We start from the raw sequence: 24872 nt of genomic DNA on the forward strand, positions 1-24872 counted from the left end.
CCTTGGCTTGTGTTAATGCTTTCTATGGACATTACTAAGTAATAAAAATAATACTTAAAAAGACTTATTTTAATAGATGCAGTATGCAATTAACAAAAATAGGGTCTCGAACTGATGGGCATAAGGAAGTTAGTTGTAAATGAAAATTGTAAAAGGTTTATTGAGGTTAATAGTTTAGTTATTTTCTCTTAAAGAAAGTAGTTGAAAGAAACCTATTGAAAACTCAGCATTCCTACAATTTCAGACAAGACCCCAGATTATAGCACTGCCAAACCACACATAGCATGTCCACCTGATTATGTTATACTCTCAACATTGACGCTGAAATCAACATGGCATGCTCCAATATAAATAATACCTCAGAAGAGCCTCAACCTCAGAAAAGAAAATAGTCATACACTGCAGAAAAAGGAAATCCCATTTCACCCACAAGTGTCCAACCCTGGAACAGCTTGTTCTATAGCATATCACTATGATGCTAATAAAGTTTAAACTTGTCTTAATGACACTGTAAATTATGACACAAGCATTTTTATAGAGAAATTTTCAAAAGCAACATTGGCTATACAGTACCTGGAGAGAACCTACTGTGGCACCATTCATATATGTCCAGAACACCAAAGTACACCTCGGTCCCATGAGTGAGATGACAGGTGTGAGGATGTCGGCCAGGTCACCAAACTTCCCATTTGAACTGTCAGCATACAGGTACCAACCATCTGTGGTATTTCTAGGAAAATGTTCATCATATACAAAAAGAAAATTTTCATAAAATATAATTTGACAACGTCCATATATTATAGTTATATAATTATTTTCTATTAGTATAATGTTTTATGGCAGAGTTCAGTTCTATAACCTTCACCTAGAATAGACCTCTGTTCACATTCTGAATTCCTGGTTCTTGCATTATCGATTGACACATGAGTATGAATTATTGTAAACACAAAACTGACCAATTCCTTAAGAGTAAGATTGGTTTCATATTTATATAACAAATATTCTGATCTATTTGTAGAAAGTATCTTCAGTTGGGTAAGATGTAGCAGTAAAACCATGAGGGCAGTAAAGGGAGGACATGACCACAAACACACAAATACAGACCATGGATAGCAGCAAAGCTGGCCTGGAGCACAACTCACAGGTCTGGAAAGGTTTGTTTAAACTAATCCCTTCTTTAGTTAGTTAAGTTTCATGTCCACATATTTAATAACCTTATAGTATTATTTACTATTTTATTTAAATAATAGTATTTATTTAAACACAGTTAATAATTTATTAACCTTTTTAATAACCTTATATAAATAACCATATTTAAAAACATTATATTTTTTTCACATATCCAGGTATAAAAATGGTAGAAATAATTAAATAACAATGTTCTTTTCTCATAAAAGACAAAAATCTATGGACTTATATTTAAAAATTCAATAAATAAAAAATACAAAAGACAGACTAGGTTATTGTAAGCATTGTGTAAAGATTCTTCACATTTTGAAGACAAATTCTTCTTAAAAAGTATTTATTTTCTTGCTCCTTCCTAAGTCAGGTAGAGTTACTTGATAATGTAGATATTAAGCTTACTGTTTTTTAAAACCATTTTCATTGTGAGTTTTATCATCTTTTGTTTTAGAAAAGAAGGACTAACAGGGGATAAATGAAGAGGAAGACAGATTTATTCACTCAGTTCACATATTCACTTTCCAGAATGTTCAATCTTTCCAGACATGCCAGTAGTTGTCCAAGGAACTGGAAATAGAATTACCTGCAAAAGACTTGATGAGGTTTGGCCTCTGGCCTCACCTTTCACAAAGTACACAACTTTGAACAGGCTGTTTAACTTGTTTCAACATAGGCTCTGCATTTTCTACAATAAGTAACTCTCTTTGCAATCTTAATAAGAACTAGAAATCAATAAGTGGAATACCTCACAGAACCTTTCCCACTTAGATAGGTGGCATAGCAGCTGTAACCCATGTTTCTGTTTCTGTTAAGTTTCTGCTAATGAAGTAAGCAACTTTGTATTCTACCTTTCAGGGGTGATAAGGTTTGGGCCAGGAATATTTACTTAAACTTGAGTTATTGAAGATATGGTCCATGAAGCACCTATCTTCAGAAGTAGCATTTCTGAGAGGTGATGGGATCCTGAAGGCTCTAGACTCATCAGTGGAACAATTCAATTATAGATTCACAGATTAATGGACTGGTGACAGAACTTTGAGAAGTAGGGATGAGCTGAAGGAGGAATGCCACCAGGAGTATAGAATGGAGGGATACATTTTGTTGATGGCCTTGGGTCTCTTGCTTCCTGACTGTAGTATGATGAAGAACGTTTGTCTATTGTGACCATTTATGTGCTCCCTGCCATGTTGCTCCCCTTTGACTACCATGGACCGAGCTGCACGAAATCATTTTTACCATACATCACAATATAGTCTCTTTTTAAAAATTGTTTGTAACAGATGGAAAGCATCATACACAAAGTATGGATTAAGGCAGTTTTGAAGAGGCAAGACTGTTATATGAATTTGTCTGAACTTTATCTCAGTGAAAAGTATTTCCAGTATTAATCCTTATATGCTTAAAACCCCCAGTATATCATCACTACCAAGAATAGAGTGTAGTTATATACATTAAGGTAAACAAAAGAAGCAATGAAACAACCAAAAAATACCTTATGCTTTTCTACCCATATTTTATCAACAAATGGATTATATGTGGCTTATTTAATATATGAACTTTTATTTAAACAGCTGTCTTGTGTGGTTTAGCTTTATAGCAATTTGTCATAGAATAATCTAAAAGTTTCTCAAGTCTTCTGTGAAACTTCGTGTTACTATTAAGATATGGCTTCAAATGAACATTCTTCTCTAAGTTATTGCTATCACTCAAGAGAAACTTGGTGCATTCTACTGAGATAACAGGAAAGTGTTCACCCAGAAGTTGATACAGGTATGGTCTAAGGAAGCCAGGCTTCCTTACATATATCTCCATTTGACAGAATTTTAGGGCACCATTTGCATAGTCCTTATTTCAAAGGCATGAAAGATGAGAGACTGAGGGGGTATGGAGAGCTTTTGAGGTCAGTTAGACTCTCTTCAGAGAGATCCTGAACAGCAACAGGGTAAAGCTTTGATGTTAAGTGCTATGGAAGGACCCCAGCATATTGGAAATGTCAAGACCATGACACATCCTCACGGAGGCCATGGATATAAAAAGGAGTTAGCCTATACCTAAATAGACATCTGTGTGGTGTTGTTTTCAACACTTGAAAGGATAGGGCTACCAAAGCCCTTCTGAGCTCAGCTGATACTATTCCAAACCCCAGATACAGGACATGGAGCTGTAGGATTTAGGGTTTTACCTGATAGTTAGTGACTCTACTTTGGTGTCATTATCCTTCATAATGCCTTGGTTCTTCCATTTTGAAATGGAATGTTAAAAAAGAAAGAGAAATAAAGTAAAGAAAGAAAAGATGAATGAAAGAAAGATAGAAAGAAAGAAAGAAAGAAGAAAGAAAGAAAGAAAGAAAGAAAGAAAGAAAGAAAGAAAGAAAGAAAGAAAGGGTAATGTTTTCTCTGTCCTATATTTTGAAGCTTATAGGAGGTCAGAGTTAAGAGAATTAAAACTTTAAAGTGTTGGAATTTTTAATGCCCATGGTTCATAAAAATTAGACTTTGGGACAAGGGTGGAAAGCTACAGCTTAAAGTAATCTCTGTGCGTGTCTCTCTGTTCTCTCTCACGCGCGCTCTCTCTCTTTCTCGTGTGTATGTGTATGTATGTGTAATGACAGAGGAAGAATTGTGTTGCCGGCTATTGTCTTAGTTAGAGTTTCTATTGCTATAAGAAAACACAATAACCTAAAGCCATTTGGTGTGGGGGTCTGTTATTGAATCTTTTAATTCCACATCACAGCTGGGGGAAGCCATGGCAGAAACTCAAATGGAGAGGAACTTGAGGCAAGAGCTGATGCAGAGGCAATAGAGGAGGGCTGCTCCTGGCTTATTCTTCGCAACTTGTTGAGTCCATTTTCTTATAGCACCTAAGACCACTGTGAACCCCTTACCCCCATCAATTATCATCCAAGAAAATGTCATAGCCTTGTCACAGCTAATCTAGTGAGGGGAAATTTCTCAATTGAGATTCCTGCTTGCAAAAATTACTCTGACTCATGTCACGATGATATAAATAGCTACCAGAGTCAGTTTAAGTCATCAGTTTGACACCATCTCGAGAGAGTCTGAATGAGGAATCACCTAGATTAGACTGAGCAGTAAGCCTGCCTGTGAGGGATTTTCTTGGGTTAATTGAAATGAGAAGCTCCACATTGAATGCGGGCAGTACTGCATCACAGGCTGGGCTCTGTAAAAAACACAAAAGCCTAAGTGACCTGAACACCAACGCACGTGAATACATTTGATCACTATTGTCTGCTCTTGATTATTGAAGGAATGGGACTAGATTTACCCAGTTCCTGCTGTGGTGACTTCCTTGCCATGTTGTTTATAACCTGGAACTGGGAGACTAATAAGTCTGTCCTCCCATGTTGGTCTATAACTTGGAACTGGGAGACTAATAAGTCTGTCTTCCCATGAGCTGCTCTTGTCATGGTATTTTACTGAAACAATCAGAAACAAAACAAAATAGCTCCCAACCTTACCCAAGGAAATATTTGACAGCCCTCACAATCACAAATCTTTATAAACCCATCAGAAATAAACAGTTAACCAAAAGTCTGAGGGGAAAAAATTCTTCTCCAAGGAAACATGGCATAAAACAGACACATACTGGGCAGACATCCAGATGTCAAAGCTGGTAAAATGTCAATGAAATTTTCAGTGAAATACTAATTAAATATTTGCTGTATGTGGGAACTGGGAGGAGTAAAAGCCAGGAGGTGAAATTGTACTCATTTATACCCTCTAGTCTGTTACTCATGGAGCAGTTACCAAAGCCATTCCAGGATGGAAAGAAAGTAGGAGTCTGCCTTCGTGATCGCACAGGTGTAAAGGTACGGGGAGGGGGGGGGGGCACTGTAGCAAGGCCACAGGGCCACCTAGACATTACTCCTTGAGATAACATGCACACAAGAACGTGTTTAGAATATTTATTTCTCAAAAAGCAGTACTGGATTCTATTATCAAAGGGATCCTTTATCTTTCAAGCCAAACATGAAAAGCATCATAAGATAAAATTGGAAATTTACTGAACTGTCTTCTTTCAAGTAAACTGTGTTTAACTAAATTTGAATCAAAGACATAAAATGCAATGTTTTCTTTTGGTCTGAAACAAGGACTTCATCTTACTGTTGGTACAGTAGTTGCTGGTAACAACTGAAACATTTTTTCTGCCTCTATGGGATTACTGAATTGCACTTTTAGAGGAAAAACACAGAAAAAGTTCAGTAGCATTCTGTTTCAGAAGTGGAGATTTTGCTGTGAAAGAGCAGGGTTTGTATTTTACTCTACGCAGGATCTTATTATTTTTCCTTTTTCAGGCAAAAGTAACCATAGACAACATACAAATGAGGGCGTAGTATACACTGTGTTACAGTAAATAATATTTCCAAAAGTCAGGCAGTGGGCTAGACAGCCTAGGGCTGGGTTTTACTGAATTGCTGACTCCTGCTCTATTATATCGACAGCTGCTGTGATAATTGCCGGTGCTTGTAACAGAGACAAAAACGGGGCACAAACAAACGCCTTCTGGATGTTTCAGAAAACAGAGTCTGAAACTGAGAACAAGGAGATAAATAAGGAAATTCCTAGAAGACGGTGACGTGCAGAGCAGATGAGTTCGTCTCTGCCTGAAGCCTTGGCTGACCAAATGGCGCAGTAAACAATTCTGGAAAGCTACATAAACATTGCAGAGATGTTAGCAGCTGCACACTGTGGAGGAGGATGGATGAAGTGTTAATCCCCTAAGAGAACAACAGTACATTTAAGATGCACATGAGATTCACGTAGCCTGTAATTTACAATATTCGCTTTTTAATCAAAAACTACTAAACATGTAGCCTGATGTAAAATGTGATGATTATGAGATGAAAAATGAGTAATAAACAGAAACTCACAAGTGTGAGTTTATTTTAGATACATCAGAAATATTCCATAGCACATACTAAAGAACCATTCAAAAAATATAAAAAATAATGTTAAGAAACTAGGGGAAATTTATTTTGGTATTACCTAATATACACATAATCTTTAGAGAAAGATGTAAATTCTAGTATAATTAACAAAATAAATTCGGGTATTGAAATATGAAAATTGAATTTTTTAAAGTGTAGGTGGGATTAAAGCAATGATTGTGTAAGATCAAAGGAGGAATGAGTGAACAGGAAATATGTCAGCACACCATTACCTTGAAAATCATAGAAAGATTGGCAAGCAAAATCTCCAACTCAGAGACATGGAAGGCACAAAGAACACCAAGACTGAAGTAATTAGAATTGTAAAAGATGGGAAAAGAGTAGAAAAAAATATCCGAAGAACTATGACTGAAAACTCCCAAGTTTCATGACAAAAGGGTAAACATTAATTAGGTGAACAGCATGTTTACAGCATAGTCCAGCAAAGATGAAGAGAAACCTTGTACACAGACAAGGAATGGAGTAGAGAAAATCAAGAGGAATTAAAATAAATGTCTCATCTAAAACCATCAAAGACATCAGAATTACATGTTCAAAGTATTTTAAATAGAACAAACAAGAATGTCCTATAGCTTTAAAAATAATGAAGAAATGGAGACATACTCACATTTCCTTAAACAGAATAATTTACCAGCAAGCTTCCTGATAAAAATTATTAAAAGAACTATGGTCCTCATGAAGGTAGAAAAAAAATGACATATGCTACATTTTGACATAGAAAAATGGTTTTAAAAACCTCAGAGATGTAGCTAGAGGGTGGGAAAAAGGAGGATTTTATTTTACTACAGACAAGAAAAGAAATAACTACACAGAAAGACCCTGTCTGGATGAACAAAGAACACACAAAGAAACTAGCAGCCACATCTACTGTGTGTTCCACGCTAATTGTGCTCCAGTCTTTTCTTAACTGTAGTTTTAGCACATCATGGAATCATCTGGCATACTAGCCATGGCCAGTGGAAAGTGAAATATGTAAAGTGCATTCTGCAAACATGATACTGACGTTTATTGAGTTGTAGCTGAATGTCTTTATGTTCAAAATCAATCAGAAGTAATTCTGTGTAAAAATGAGAATGTAGACAAAGTACCATTTACCAGCAATTGTAATAAATAATGTGTGTGCTTTTAGTCTTTCCACTCACATAGAAGTGAGGTAAAGTATGTCTCATTTCTTACATGAACAACATGAACTTAAGACGAGAGCAATGAACAAATTCTAATTCAGTTTTTTCCATTTTAAATCCAATTCTTTGTCCAATAAATATTTTTCTCCCCAGCATAAAACTGTCAATATTAATTAAAACTGTACCTTAAGACCCAACATATTATTCTAATTGTCCATTTATATGAAAAATTGTGTCATTTACTTTTCAGTAAAAACTATTATTGAGTTGGTTCTCCTAAGAAATTTTCACCTGCCACAGTAATGTCTGATCCATCCCACTAGTTATGAATGAATCAGTAAAACTGTATTTTCTGGGAGAATGGGTCAAATTTCCATTAATTTTTCCCATCTCCTCTCTTAAAGATTTATAGCTACTAGCTGTGTTCAGACTGTTTTTACATGTCTGCTATATACCCCCTCATGACTGTTGAATGGCACATAGAAATTATGCTCCTGTGGAATCAGAGCACAGGCTATGGGCAAGTGTTAGATTTGGACAGAAGCAATTATTGAGGATCCCTCTTAATTAAACATTAACAGAATACAGATGAAAACCTATTTCTTCACAAGAGAGTTCAATATTTCTGCAGCTTTGAATAGTGCTGCTTCCAAAGTTTACACAGTAATTCATACTTTGTAAGATTCCGAGTAGATACCTGACATGGCAGATGACAAGCTGGATTTCACATTTGCCTTATGTATATGTATAACGTTTAGTTTGTAAGCTCAGTACAAGAATTAGCTGCATTAGCTAGTGAGAACAATGCAGGTAAGAACAAAAGGACTGCTTAAACACAAGCAGTATCTGGCCAGACAGCTTGCTAGTCAAGATGACTACTCACTAACAGGCAGAGAGCATTCAGTGAGTTTAATCTCAATGATGGAATGACTCATGACCCAGATGGGCTAGATTAATGTGGCCGGAAGCTATCCACTTCTCACAATGACACATATTTAAAGCTTACGAATAATCGGTTTCTAAAATTTTCCATCCAATTTATTTAAATCTTGAATATCCAGGAAAACTGAAACCATAGAAACCTAAATAAGTAAAAATGGATACTACCATCATGAGTAATCACTCTTACATGTCAGTGTATTGTACTTAAACTCCAGGTTAAAAAGTCATTGATATTACTGGTGTAGGGTTCTTGCACATTGAATTTATTCCATTATATGACAAGTACTGAAGTATATTGCTCAGCTTTCTGAGGTAGAGTGTATTATAAACTCCATAGACTAGCTTTGTTTCTTATATGACAGAGGACCATATGCCTAGATATGATAGTGGCCAGAGCCAGAGCAAGCTGGGCATTTCTACATCAATTAATAGTTAAAACATATGCAAATCTTGTTGGAGGGAGGCCACTTGCTCATTTCCCGGCTGTTCAGCACCTCAGACCCAAAATAATTACACAGAAACCATATTATTTAAATTACTGATTGGCCCATTAGCTCTAGCTTCTTAGCTGCTAATGATTACATCTTAATTTAACCCATTTCTATTAATCTGTGTATCTCCATGAGGCTGTGGCTTACCAGGAAAAGTTCCAGCAACTATTTCCAGTGGGGCTACATGGCTTCTCTCTGATTCCACCCTTCCTTCTCCCAGCATTCAGTTTAGATTTCCCTGTCTAGCTCTGTTCTACCCTATTAGGGGCTCAAGACAGTTTCTTTATTAACTAATGGTATTCACAGAATACAGAGGAGAATCCCACATCGCCTCCTCTTTTCTGTTTAAATAAAAAGGAAAGTTTTAACTTTAACATAGTAAAATTACATATAAAAAGAACAGGTATCAAATAAGAATTACACCTACAATATTTATATCTATTTTATTTTACCATAACTAAAAACCTATAATTATAACTACATAATTTTCAACTCCATCAAATATTTCAGAAGGATATAATATTACTTAAGTAAACAGGAAGTGCATTGTAAGCAACTTCCACAACTCTATAATTGACAGAGACATGCCATTGCCTGGATAGTCACCCAAAGTTCTTCTGTATCATTGGAGCACCCATCTTCACCCTATTGGCCCATAGTATCCAGCAGATTTTTCCATAAAGCAGGAAATTTCAAAGACAGTTCTGTCTATATTGGCAGCTTGTCAGTTACTTTTTTCTGTGTTGTGAAGAATGTTTGGCAGACTCTTTCCTAACTTCAGATTAGGAACCCTGAAGAACAGTCTCATCTTTAGGCAAGTTCAGCACTCATTTCTCTGTGGGTCCTGCATGTCCAGTTTATGCAGCATACCATAAAGCAGTCCAGGCAAGAGCAGTTTCTTGCCCAAATGGCTAGCAAACTCCATAAGGAGCCTCTTTGATGCCCATCATCTTCTGAAGTAGCTTGGTGCTGCTAGGAGCTTATGTGTCTCACTGTTGTGAAAAGTCCTAAATTTTTTAAACACTTAAAATGCCATATTCTATTTGAAAGATTTGAAGGATGCCTATCTATCTGAAATACGTCTCTGTACATCTAGAAAATCTAAATAACATGACTACAAGCTTGACTATTATAGATGATTATTTATTAACTTATATTTTTTAATTATACATTATATTTTTAAATGAGCTGCACATACAATATTTTAATCAAGAGCAGAAATATACCTATAACAGAATTGAATTTAAATTTGCATCAATAAACCAAGATCCATACCAATGCAAAGTATCCATAGCAACATTTGGGAATATGGGCCTAGTTCTCTAGACTACTTCCTACTTACTGGAGGCACTGCTAATTAGGTCTTTCATGGTGTATCCTGTGTGATAGTTTCATCTCAGTCAACAGCTGGATTAAGTAATTTTGGGGGGGGTTTACAGTGACCTTTAAAGGGGTCTTGGTGTATCAGACCATATTAGTCTTGAAGCAATCCACAGGTTCTCATCCTCTGTGGAAACAAAAGAAGAACCTCTTTTCCAAAGCAACATATCCTTAGGTCCGTATTTTGAAATAAAGATACCATTAAGATATATAGGTTGGTTCAACTTAACAGTTCATACAATCAAATGTCTCTCTGCACTTAGCTCCTTCACAATCAAAAAATTCAAAGAAAACACAATAATATACATAATCCAAACTCTCTGTATGTATTTCATCTTTACATGGCTTGGTTTTACTTTATTACTTTTCAATATCTATCTTATTATTTTTACTCCTTTAATCTATGCTTGTCTATACTCTTTCTCTTTAAAGACTTTGTTTTTTTTATTTCCTTTTATAAATATCTATATTTTTTTCTTCTCTCTCCCAAGCCTATGAACATTTATCCAACACTGGGACCCATTTAGAAGTCTTTACCATCTGTATTTGTCTTTACTGAATATCTGTAATTATTTTCTGGCCAGAAGTACTTCTTAAAATGCTAAGCACTTTCTTAAGAATCTAAGCTACAGCATTATTAGGCCTTTCTGCTTATACCACACAGTCCAACATGGCAGAGTCCTAATCACTGCTCTGCACACCATACACATTTACCCAGCTCCAAGTATGCTATGGTCTATGTTGAGCCATTAAGCAGTTTTAAGACATAGTTTACAAACCTCACTTAAATGCTCAGCTTCCTGAAAGAGCCAGAGGTTGTGTTGGCAGCACGGCCCAGAAAGCCGGCATTTCAAAGCCATGCACTTTTTTTTCTGTTGCTGCCAAGTCAGGAAAACTTCTCTTAAAGGAGTTGCAGCAAGCCCCCAGCCAAAAAAATGCAGCTTTACTTTGTTTTTCTGTGTCTAGAATTCCTTTCCAAGCTTTTTTTTTCCACATGGATTTAGTCAACCATGTTGGCACCAATTTTTGGAGGGAGACCGCTTGTTCATTTCCCACTGCTCAGCAGCTCAGACCCAAAATAACCACACAGAAACCATATTATTTATATCACTACTTGGCCCATTAGCTCTAGCTTCTTATCTGCTAATTCTTACATCTTAATTTAACATATTTCTATTAATCTGTGTATGGCCATGATGCTGTGGATTACCAGGAAAATTTTTAGCATCTATCTCTGTGGTGGCTTCTCTCTGACTCCACCCTTCTTTCTCACAGCTTTCAGTTTAGATTGCACTGTCTAGCTCTATTCTACCCTATCAGTGGCTCAAAATAGTTTCTTTATTAACTAATGGTATTCACAGCATACAGAGGGAAATCCCACATCAAAATCTGACATGATTGAGGCAATTCCCCAATCAAGACTTTCCTTTAAATGACACTGGGCTCTGTCAGGTTGGCAATTAAAGCTGAATAAGACACCCTACCTTGTCAATTCACAAACATATCTCTTTAAACCATAACCTTTGAATTCATTTGTTTCTGATATCTCATGTTAAAAATGTAAGACACAATACAACTTTAACAACTTTTTTTATGTCTGTAAGGTTGTTCGTAATGACCTCCCTCTTCTAGCACCATTAGTCTTTTCTCTTTGTTCTCAGGAAGTCTTTTCAAAGACTTACCTTTGAAGCTGAACACATAAGTGGGGGGAATGCAAGTCAAATAATCCCAACTAACTCCAAGAGAATTCAAGATTATTCTTTATTTTAAGTAAAAAAAAACTCATGGAACAGGAATGGGAAGTCCAAGCTCAAGGTGTGTAGTAGGGGAACAAGAGAGAGAGAGAGAGAGAGAGAGAGAGAGAGAGAGAGAGAGAGAGAGAGAGCTGGGTGGGCCTGTGGTTTTCTCTGCATACCCAAAAGGTCATACCCCAAACTGGTCAATCCTCTTAAAGGTCATTCATTGAAGGGGGTTCCCTATCATGCCTATTCTTCTTTCCAATAACCCAAACATGAGAGCTCAATCCGTTTAGCTGATAACATTTGGAGGTAACCTGTCATGGTATGGTTTTCTCTGATATGTAACCATAACCAGGTAAGAACTGAGTTCTGGGGGTCGCATGCTTGTTGTTTAGATGTAGAAGGCTTCTGATGCATCATTCGATGATCTTCTCAGGAGCTTTCTCTATTCTTCCATGGTAGATGAAGAGCTAACAGTGTCACTTCCCAGAGTATCCATGTGTGTGCTCCCTATTCCATCCCTTAATAAGTAAGTTTTCTTCCCAGGTATCCGTGGATTTCTTGTAATACCCATGTTTTGAGTTTTGATTACCCTTATTATTATGGTATTTACTTTATTTATTTCTACTCTAACAGAACTTCTCAGCATGCTAATATAGTTGTGATTCTATGACATGTCAGAGAAGATCCAAGCCTCCTTTCCTATCAGTGTCCACCATGATGGTACAGGTTTTTGCTTCTGGGTTTAGTTTGTTTGGTTGGATGTTATTTTCAGTTGAGAAACATGGTTATTGGTTATCAAGTTTAACTGAAAGATCATTGATAGGAATGGGGCAAGAAATTGTAGGAAAGAGCTTTTGCCACCACTCCTAGGCTGTTTCAAGCATTGCATTGTGTTATAGAGGTCTCTGAGCTTTATTTGAAAATTTCTGCTATTTTTATCAAACAGATTTAGAATATGATGTGTTTTACAAAGATTTCCATTTTTTAGTGTTTTGTTACTAATTTAGGGTATTTAAAAATGAAAATTACATACCTTAAATACCAAAAGATTATTGCATATAGTCAGTGTTCATTTGTATTCACTCATGTTATCTATCTGTCAGCAATTCAAGAACTAACACAACCCTTACTTCCATCTAAATTTTCTCTTTTTAATAATTTTTAAGCATGAGTTTCAGATAACAAATTAATTGTTTCATTTGTTTGAAAATAATCTCTGTTTTGCCTGAAATTTTGAGAGTAGTTTTAAAATGCAGAATTTAGCATTACACCCAACATGGGTAACTTATACAAAAGGATAAATGTTTGATTCTGACCAGCAAAAAGCCAAACAATAAGACATAACATTCAAACATGCACTGAATTGGATGAGGCTGGTCTCTGGTTGTCTTGCTATTCACCATCATCTCAGCCTCTCACTGATGCCTGTTCCAGGGACATTTCGTATTCTGCACCAAGACAATTTCTTTTTGAGCATCTTTTCTAGTCTGCCTAACTCTAAAAACATTATACCCTAAGCTATCAGTCCTGCTTCTGTTTTAGTGTTTCCATCATTATCTAGGTAACATCAGAGCTTCCTAAAACTTAATAATATCCCCCTCTGTCTCCCTCCTCTTCACTCCATCCCTTCATCCCTCCCTCCCTCCCTCTTTGATACCTATTTGTCTTGCAGGTATTTTTGCTTTTCATTCTTGACCTTATCATCTCTCATGTAAGAAATACCCTTTTGGTGCAATCTTTATTCTGATTTCAGTAGCTTCTCTTCCAGAAACCCAGACACCGAGTCTCTTTCCTTCCTAAGCACTTGCTCTTATTTCACTTTCACACAAGATAACTATCATTTGTCATTCCTCTCGCTGCTATAAATATCACTTTCAGTTTGATAAGTAAAATTTTTTACAGCTACTTACAGTCAGCTCCAAAGTTCAGCCTGCCATAAATCTCCTTTGCTTTGTTAACTATCGAGCTTCCAACCTTGTGCTAATGAATACTTGTTTCTGTTTTAGTTCTTGTTATTCTGCTCAAAATGGTATCTAAGGTTTTATTTGTGATATCTAAATGTGTTTCTATAATTTGGTTATTTGTTTGAGTTATTTCTATGAATTAGTATATAAAATGTAGTTATTAAATGACATTTATTGTTTTCAAAAACAATGTTTGAAGACTATAACTTTTATTAATATAGTTGGTACATTATAAGACTGTTTATGTATTAACAATGTTCAAACAGAATATAAACAAAGAGTTAAAACAAAATCTTTTATTTCTTTTGAAACAGTTTCTTTTACTACATAACTCTAATTGGCCTGACACTTGCTATGTAGGCAACAGTGGCCTTGAATTTATAGATATCTGTCTGATTCTGCATTTAAAGTACCAAAACTAAAGGCATGTGACACAACAAACAGCCTAAAAAATCTTTTAAAAATTATTAGTAAGGGCAGAGTCATAAAAGTCCAGATTTTTTGGCCACAAATTTTATTATTCCAGAGACTAGATCACTTTTATTATCAGGCCACAAATAAAATGTCAAAATATTGTTAATACATAAGAAAAATATCTTCTATATAAACTCTGTTTTAATATGATAATTGTAGAATTTTAATAACTCTAATTATTCTAAGATGAGTAATTATAATGAGAAAATTGTGATTATTGCATAAAATGAAAACAATTATCCATACGTAATAAACTATCCCATTTAAAACAAGGCTCACAAATTAGTGTGTTTTTAATAAAATCACTAATTGGGTCATTTTATTTTTATTAGTAATATTTAAATCTCACTATATTCCCAAATTATAATGTTATTTGCAAATATAATCTCTAGTATCAGAAGCTAAGAGATGCGTACAAAAATACTTGTCATATGTATATGGTTTATAAGAAACTTCATTATTTCTCTATTCTGGTACAAAAACCACTTCAAAGTTGCCTAGAAAAAAAATCACGCAACCCATTTTCACTGGCTCAAAAATTACCTTTCTTATATTTTCTCTGTGTATCATTGTTCCTCTGTGTCCATTAAATCTACATATGAGTTTATAAAGCATGCATTTTGTATAAGTGATGTACTTAAGCAAATATGTACAAATACTCTGTTTATTGACAACAGAAAAATAGGCATAAATACTATGGGAAATCAAGAGTTGAAAATTTTATTGTTATTGGAATAAAAATTTTGTTCTAAACGAGATGTTCATTAGCAGATGAGTGGAAAATAGTGTGACGCCCACACAGAGAGAGAGAGAGAGAGAGAGAGAGAGAGAGAGAGAGAGAGAACTGAGTTTTAGTTGCAATGAAAAATATAATTTTCTTTTTCCAGAAGATAGATGGAACCAAAGACCATCAGTCTAATTAAATAAACTTGAGTTGGAAAGACTAATATCATGCTTTCTCTCAAATGAAGAATACACACCTGTCTGTATATACACATATAAACATGAACATTTGCAAATATGGAGATGGGTATTGTATAAAAAAGACATTAAAGTAGAAGTGATACAGGGGAAATGTGAGGAAAAACGTCAACTTAAAGGAAGGTTGAGAGAAAAACCAAAAAAAGTTAATAGAGGGAAAAATATTGACAAAAAAGTATGTTTTCTCACATATATCAAATCTATAACTAAATATATATGTAAATATGAGAACTTACATTTCATAGATAGAAAACATAGAAACACTAGTGGGCTATTGGGTAGAGAGAGAACATGATCAGGTGGGTGATGGAGGAGAGTTATCTGTCTATATTACTTTCATTGGTTAATTAATAAAGAAAACTGCCTTGGCCCTTTAAGAGAACAGAAAATTAGGTAGGCTGAGTAGACAGAACAGAATGCTGGGTAGCAGGAGTGGGGAGATGCTTCAGGCAGTCGCCATATGCAGTCGCCATGCTTTTCCTCTCCCAGATGGACGCAGGTTAAGATCTCTCCTGGTAAGCCACCCCTCGTGGTGCTATATAGATCACTAACATGGGTTAAAGGAAGATGTGAGAATTAGCCAATAAGAGGCTGAAACTATGGGCCAGGCAGTGTTTTAAAAGAATACAGTTTCCATGTAATTATTTTGGGTAAAGCTAGCCGGGTGGCAGGACGCAGCCCGCCACACCATTCTACAGATTTGTGCCCAACGTGGGGCTCAAACCCACAACCCTGAGATTAAGAGTCTCATGTTCTATCGACTAAGCTAGCCCCACGTTGGGCACCAAAATGATGTGAGGGATTTGAAAAAACCAAAAATAGTCCTTTTGGAATAAATCAGTTTTAATAAAAGGAGAATAAGGGAACTTACAAAGCCAAGGCTCCAGTGAAGCAGAGGGTGACGCGGGGGAAAAAAAAAGGCAGCTATCCCCAACCCGGTTCTTTTTAAAGGTACCTCTCTCCCCTGGGGCAGCCACGCCCCTGAACGCAGGGATTGGGCCAGCTGCCCCAACAGGCAGGGAGAGAATGGACAAGTGCTATTCAAATGGCAATGATAATGTTTTCTCCCACATATCAAATCTACATCCAAATATATATGTAAATATGAGAACTTGTATTTCATAGATAGATAGATGATATATAAATCTATGTGTCATATAAAGTGCCATAGTGAAACTCATTACGTTGTTCACTAAAGAGTAATAATAACAATAATAGTAATAATGGTTTGGCTCTAACCTTTCCATATTAGTGGAAAAGAAAAGCTCTACAAGAATCATGAATCAGTAATCACAAAGGCAAACACATTGCTTAGTAAAAGTATCACATATTCATAAGAGTATTTCTTACATATTCATGAAGAGAACAAGAATAATTTGTTAACAATTATTTTAGTCACATTTTTAAAATACAATGAACAATAAACTTATTTTATAAGCAACAATGAAGGACTTCCAAAGATTAGTTAGCAAATACCATAAGTAATATACATGTAACTCTATCTTTTATTTATTTATTTATTTATTTATTTATTTATTTATTTATTTATTTTTTGCTTTTTTCGAGACAGGGTTTTCCCTGAAGTTTTTGTGGAGCCTGTCCTGGAACTAGCTCTTGTAGACCAGGCTGGCCTCGACCTCAGAGATCCGCCTGCCTCTGCCTCCCGAGTGCTGGGATTAAAGGCATGTGCCACCACCGCCCGGCTCTATCTTTTATTAGATAATTCCAGTTTATCTTGATATCATAATGCTGGTAGAACCTTATATAGTATATATCTTAAATCATTCAAATTTTTAATCCCTTTTAATATTTAAATGCTGGTGAAAGAAAATAAAAACTGTAAAAATGAAATTAAATTCTTGTACAAGATAATAAAAGACTTCAGGAGGGGGAAGTCAGATAATCAGAAAAAACCACCAAAGAATAACAAACAAAAAATATATAAATAAACATGTTAACTAAAAGGAATAATTACTAATGGGGATTCAGCAGAGATGTAAAATTGAGAAAAATAATAGGAGTATACATGTGGCAGGTGAATAAAAAGAAAGACAAAAAAAGCTGTCAAGTAAAGCCAGGCATCATTTAGAGTCATTCTTGTGAGGACATGAGACAAGTTGTTGTGTATTGCGTTATCTGCTTTAGGTGGCTGGATATTCTTCCAAGATGACTTCAAAAATACCAATATTTCTACCACCAAAATCTGTATTTAGTTGCATGTAATTGACCTTGGTGCTCTGTGTCTGATTTGGGGTCCTTGCGCTATGAATTTCAGAGCTAGGTCTTGCCTATACCAGGACTTCTCATTTTACATGTGAAGAAACTAAGGCTACACTTATCTCTGGATATGAGGATAAATATTTAGAATGCAGTTAAAAATAGTACTAGTTATGCAGTTCCAATTTTCAACCCATAAACTCATGTACATATGAGTAGCACTAAATAGATTCAGGTGTGGAGAAGGTATGGGCAAATTAGAGGAGTTCGTTTGGAAAGGAAAAGGGGTTGAGAGTGATATAAATAAAGGCCTCATGCAAGAAATTCTTCTTTAAAAAAGAAGTCCCCTCTCCACTAGTAGAAAGCTCACCTGCGGTACAAAATGTGAATCCCTTGGTCCAACCCAGACTTATTTAATAAGAAACTTCATGGTGTTTTAACTAAGTCTGTGAGTAACTCTATGGCATAGATAAGAACCATTACAAAATTGGACTTGATGATGCCAATCTCAGGGACTGAGAAAGGGAGGATCTCTCAGGCTCTAGGCCCCCATTGGATACATAATGTATCCTACCCACTAAAAACAAATCAGAAGAGAAAACTGGGTTTGGGGTGGAGATAACAAATACTCCAGCCATTGGTCTAAAACGATGAGCTTGTCTCATTAGCCTACAGCAGCAAGATGAAATTCTATGAACAAAAAGAGAGATATGGATGTGAAGAAAAAAGCAGGCAAGGAACTGGGGGCCATTGGATATTTCATAGATACTGTTTGTTCTCCATCCTACCGTTTCTATCTTTACCTAAACTCTTTTCCTTTGGAGACACAATTAGTTAACTGCAATTCAGGCATACTATAAATCTTCCAAAAGTTTGGCTTTCAGAAAACGAAACCCACAATAAAATGCAGGAATGTGTTAAAGAGCAGACTTTAACATCAACAAGAACCAGATATAAAGACTGTAACTCCCACTTCACCAAAGAAAATATCAACGATGATACCCTTTTGGGTTTGGATCTTTTTGTGTTTGACTGTCAATCAAGAATAATATCACTGAAAAATTAATTGGATTGATATACTGTGATTACAGATGAAAGGAACCATACAAATTCTAACATATAGTCAACTCTCAAGTAGTGTCACTTCATTTCTAGGATTTTATATGAAAACAGGTAATATTTAGTAATTGTTACTCTCTATCATTTCTTTTACCCCAGGAGGACAATATTGGAGAACAGTATCTACATATACATCAGAGACCATTCATAAACAGAAACTGCCCTCAATTTTCTACAGGTATCTTATTCCATTCATTGTTGTGAGAAGTTTCTGGGGGAAGCCATGATTTAGCATGGGTCCCAGAAACTGGACCAACAGACATATACATGCAACCTACATACAGGTTCCTCAAAGTCATGGAGCTTGGCTGCAATAGCATACCCTGTAATAATAAGCTACGTTGCAATGATGAATGGACTGAGCTATGGGAAATGCAATTGTTATTTGTGCTTTATTTTCCTGTAAATGCTGTCGGATCTCATTGGTAAGGACTTTGCAGAACCATTCCATTTCTAAGACAACAACTTGATCCTTTATCTGCTTTTATTCTGCTTGCAGAAACCACTAGGTTAATTTCCCACTTTTTGCTTGTTCAGTTATTCCATGAAGTTGACATTAAATATGGATTTAAGTATTAAGATAATTTATTTTTTTCTATTGTCATTTATTGTTACATGTTTCATAGGAAACAGTGACTGCAGCAATGGAACTACTGTAATATCTCTACACTACAGACACATCTGGAGTTCGTTGCAACTGGTCACTTGCTGAGCACTATGTCCAGCCATTTTTAATTTCAAAGAAATATAAAATTTTATTTGTTTTGAAAAATAATAAATATAATTTGATGTTTTCTGCTCCAATTTTCCCAGATCCTCACCACCTCTCTACATAGCCAACTTTGTTCTTTTTCTCTCTAGTTGAGTAATATATATATATATATATATATATATATGCAAAAAATCATAAAAATCAAGACAAACAAGCAAGACAACAAAAACAACAAAACTGTCAAAACAAAGCAAAAAAAAGCAAATTGAAAAAAGTTCACAAAAATACCACTGAGTTTGTTTTCTATTGACCATTGTTTCTGGGCATAGAGCCTTCCCTGAAGTGTGGTTGATACACCAAATGAGATTTCATTACAGAAAATTTCTTTCCCATTGCCAATATCAAATGGGCATCAGTTGTAGAAAACTTTTTCTTAGGGGTAGGACCATGTGTCTACTACCCACTCTCAATGCAGAAACTTTGTTTGTCTTAAACCTATAAGGGTCTTTTGCATGCTACCACAGGCTCTGCAAATTCTAATGTACATCCATACCTCTGTCTCTGAAATACACCATACCACTGGAGTCAATGCAGAAACTTTGTTTGTCTTAAACCTATAAGGGTCTTTTGCATGCTACCACAGGCTCTGCAAATTCTAATGTACATCCATACCTCTGTCTCTGAAATACACCATACCACTGGAGTCTTTCTGTCACCCTAAGAGTTGAGGTAAAAGGTTTGATGAAAACATTCTGTTTAGCCCTCAGTTGGTCCTGTAGCATCCTGCTTGCAGGAGCCCTTCCTCCTGTCTTACTTCTATTCCCTGTGAACTCCAAATCTTGGTGCAGACTCTGTTCTGTCCTTTCCAAATTTTCTCCTAGCACAACTCCATTCCTCTGTGCCACTGGATAGCCTGAAGAAACAGTCTCCACCATGGTCCATACAGACCATCCAGTCAACTAAGAAAAGAGCATGTGGGATATTGACACCAAGAAACACCCCAATTATCGTTAACTCCAGATGCCTAGATCCCAACACAAAAACAAAGACACAAATTGTAAAGACTATTTGCCTCCTTCAGAATCTAGTAACCTTATTGTAATTAGTGCTGAAAAATGCAATTTAACTGAGCAAAAATAAGGGCTACAGAACATCAATTATAAATATGTTCAAGGGCCTAAAGAAGGGTATAAAATGCCTTAATGAAAAACTAAGAAACAATGGGAAACATGGAAAGAATTTCATGACATGAAAGTAGATATAGAATCACTAAAGAACACACAAACTGCCAGGCGGTGGTTGGAGTGGCGCACACCTTTAATCCCAGCACTTGAGAGGCAGAAGCAGGAATATCTTTGTGAGTTCGTGACCAACCTGATCTACAAGAGCTAGTTCCAGAACAGGCTCCAAAGATACAGAGAACCCCTGTCTCAAACAAACAAACAAGAAAAAAAGAAAACACAAACTGAAGTAAAACTAGAAATACAAAATTTAGGATGCCAAACAAAAACCTTGGAAAGAAGCCTTCTTGATTTATTAAAATACATGAATGAGAGATTTTCAGATTGCCTTTTCATGGGTCTCATGAAGTTAAATGGACTGGCTTTGAATTTAGTCTATAGCCCAGGTAGGTATTGATATTATATCACCCTACTTTAGACTTCTGAGTAGCTGGTATTATAGCTCTGGACCACCAGGCTTAGGAGGACTGCTTTCTTATTTTACAAACATACTCAATATAATCTCTGTTTGTAAAATATTTTAATAAATGTTATAGTGTTAGTCCATGCAGATATACTTGTCTTTGGATATAGAATACAAGTTAATATATATCACTAACCTCCGCCTTCCGTCATTTGGTCATTTAGTTTTTAAAGCATGATGGAGGACTTTCATTGGTTAATTAATAAAGAAACTGCTTGGCCCAATAGGACAGAAAATTAGGTAGGCAGAGTAAACAGAACAGAATGCTGGGTAGAAGGCAGTGAGGCAGATGGCTCAGGCAGTCGCCATAGCAGTCACCATGCCTCTCCTTTCTGAGATGGACGCAGGCTAAGATCTCTCCTGGTAAGCCACCCCTCATGGTGCTACACAGATTACTAATTATGGGTTAAAACAAGATGTGGGAATCAACAAATAAGAGGCTGAAACTAATGGGCCAGACAATGTTTAAAAAAATACAGTTTCCATGTAATTATTTTGGGTAAAGCTAGCCAGGTGGTGGGACGCAGCCCCGCCGCTCCATCAACAAAAGCAGAAGAAAATACAGAGTTTCAAACTGACTTAGGTCTTATCTGTCCCATTGGATAACTGACATAAAAGAGCTTTTTGTGGATACCAAGGAATATTTGAAGAGCACAACTTCTGTGTGATAACATCCACGGAAAGTCCCTGAGAGAGAGTGGGGAGGTGGCGAACACGATGCTTTATTTTGCATTTCATTATGACTAGAGAAGATAGATTCTCTAAGATTAATGTAACACTACTTAGGAGAACGGGAGTGTACCAGGTAGCATTACTAAATGCAAACTACCCATACTCCTGGTTTATGGTTTAATTTGAATACCATATAACTCTCAGGAACAATTTATGTTCCTAATATCAGAGATATGTAGATGTTTTCATTAAACTACATCATCCTGTGGATAAATATCTCTTTACTATTCAAAACACAATCATCACATTCACACAAGCACTGCTGTGCTACGGAGAAAGTGCTTTGTTCTTTGCAGCTCCTATTTGACTGAATACACAGCTGTAAGGAGGAAGCAGACATGCTTTCTCGCCTATGAAAGAGCACAGTGTATCTACTGGGCTTTGTGTGTACTGTACTGTTAACTTTTCTTCAATATACTTTAATTCCCCAGAATCAACAGAGAAGTTTAAATGAAGCATGATGAGTTTATTTTAAAAGGGCATCATTTTTGAAAACCCACTTATATGGTAATCCTTGGTAATTGGAAACATAAAACAGGTAACTAATGTTTGTATAAAGGTTCTCATGGAAACTAAAACCAAACCAACAAGGACAAGTGAAAAATGAGTCCATTAAAGCAAGCTTATCTAAGATGTTGAATGTTAACTGCAGTTGGACAGCAAGCCAGGAAGACAACTGATCAAATCAACCCAAAAAAGGTAAGGCAGAAGTCTTGCATCTTCCTCTAATTGGGAAGGGGAGGGAAAGGGAGAAAAATATATAGCTCAATAAAAACAATAAAAATTAAACCATTTATATTAATCTAAATTGTGCCACATGAATTGTTGCCTCTCCTCCATACTGTACCTCAAACTTCCTCTAAACATTACAGTATATCATGTCATCTCTGTATACAGATTATAGCAAAAATCAACCTCCCTGTTATCACTCACAAATTAACTCTATTCATCTGTCTTAATTCTTAAACAAACAAGTGTTTTGAGCTGTAATATTTGGAGGACTGTTCATGTTAGCTTTGCTTAGACTTCATCCATCTCTATTATTTTTCACAGTATATTCTACTTCCATCATATCGTTTCTGGTGTTGCCAGCATCAGAAACAAGAGTTACAATTACTTTTTTCCCTACAATGATAGCTTTTAGCTTTTCATGTAAGAAAGAAGGTATTCCTTCCCGTGAATTTCTCTTTTGAGACCCTTCCTATTATGATTAAATGTAAGTCAGTACATTGGATGTGAAGTGTATAGTACAAGCAGCAGGGCATTATTTGCCAGGATCTCAGACACAGTCCTCCTGCTTCTGGATAGAATTCAGTACCTGAAAAAGTCAATTCCTTATCAGATAGACCTGAAAGGGACTTTACTGATGCAATTGTTGAGATTTCTACCATAATGATGTCAAAACATGGTCTCATATTGAACAATAAAAAAACAAGCAAAAAACAAGAAAATTTATGAGCCATTTCAGGGTTCTCGTTGGGGTGCTGTATTCATAGTCCTAAATATGCCTCAAGTACCTACTAAAGCTTCTTCCCTATCAGCTGTGGATACTATTGGTAAATGACACTCTCCTCACCTTGCTGTACTCTTTTACGCAACAAGATAGCTGAAAACAAAAACCTCCCATTCCAAGAGTCTATCATTAGCAGCATTCTAACTTAAACTCTACAATAAGAAGGACAGAGCCAGGAATGGTGGAATAAGCCTGTAATCCCAGAACTTTGGAAGTACAGGTAAGTGGATCAGGAGTTCAAGGTCAGCCTCACTGCACAGAAAGATTGAGGCCATTCTGATAAACATGAAATACTGTCTCTCAACCATACATGCATACAAATATAAATAAATATACATAGAGTTTTGTAAATACAAAAATAAATAAACAAAACATAAAGTCTGAAGAATGGAAAAGAAGCCATTTGTCTCCTTTGAATTTGAAATCAAGCACAGAACACAAATAAGAAATAAAGGACAGAGAACTAGACAAAGATTAAAGACAAAAGTTTGGAGATATCTACTGTCAGAAATGCAAAAACACAATCAAATCAATTTGGAAAATATAGAAAATATTAGAGTCTCAGTACTTGCATTAAGATAGAAAAGTAAACACTGTTTTTGCTCTTGGGAAAAGAGCAGGGGTTAACATGTAAGTGTTTATAAACCAAAAGTACTAAAATTTAACCAATTGCCATTAGTATAAAAATGCAACTCTTTTTTTAATTCTCTCAGTTTATATTATGACACGTCTATGTGGATAAAGTTATATATTATGCAATGAAGCAGGTTAAAATCTCCAAGGCTACTCATCAGTAAAATAGTATAGGCATGATTTACTGAGTTATGGCATAGTCATTTGAGTGAATACTGTTGACTCAACAAAAGTATTAGTAAATTATTCACTCAAAATTTTGTGTGAAATTAAAAGTTTATTAAAATAATAGGTACAAAATATTAAAAACACATGTACATACATATACAATGCTTAGGTAATGGTGGTAGATGATATTAGATGCCATTTTCTTATGTTTCCTATGTTTAAATGAATTGCTAAAAGGCAATTATTATTTTATCAATATGACAATTAAAAATGTAAACAAGGACCCTGTCTCGAAAAACCAAAAAAAAAAAACTGTAAACAAGGAAGGACTTATGAGATGACTCAGTGGGGAAAGGGACTTCTGCCAAGTTCGATGCCCTGAGTTCAATTCCCTTTACCCAATGAGAAAACCACTCCCACAGTTCTTTCTCTGAACACCATACATGTACTATAGCATGTACAGCTCTGGTCCTCAACATATAAACTCACAAATATGTAAGAGAAAACAGTCCAAAAAGTTATCATATGATATTATTCATGGCATTGTTCTGAGTAATTGGAATTAGCCATGAGAGAAATTCAAAACTAAACTACATTGATATTCAATCTTATTCCACTCAGAAAGGCTATCACATAGAAAACAAACAACAAACATGGATAAGGATTAGGATAATGAGTTTGATGGAAAAGAACTTAACACACTGCTGATGAGAACATAATAACCTGCTCAAGTTTCCTCAAAAATCTAAAAACAGGAGATTAAGCTGCCCCACCCCTGGGCAGGAAATTACCAAAGGAAGCCAAACCAGCATACCTCAGAGATAT

General features: G+C 35.7%; 1 protein-coding gene across 1 annotated transcript in view; it reads right to left on the bottom strand.

Moving 5' to 3' along the window:
- Malrd1 (MAM and LDL receptor class A domain containing 1) overlaps positions 1 to 24872 on the bottom strand; it is a 617971-nt gene that overhangs the window by 366449 nt on the left and 226650 nt on the right. Inside the window, exon 21 of the mRNA XM_038334493.1 lies at positions 574 to 730. Within this exon, the coding sequence (XP_038190421.1) occupies positions 574 to 730 (157 nt within the window). The remainder of the gene's footprint in view (positions 1 to 573; positions 731 to 24872) is intronic.

Source organism: Arvicola amphibius, chromosome 6, assembly GCF_903992535.2.
Source record: "Arvicola amphibius chromosome 6, mArvAmp1.2, whole genome shotgun sequence".
Classification (NCBI taxonomy): domain Eukaryota; kingdom Metazoa; phylum Chordata; class Mammalia; order Rodentia; family Cricetidae; genus Arvicola; species Arvicola amphibius.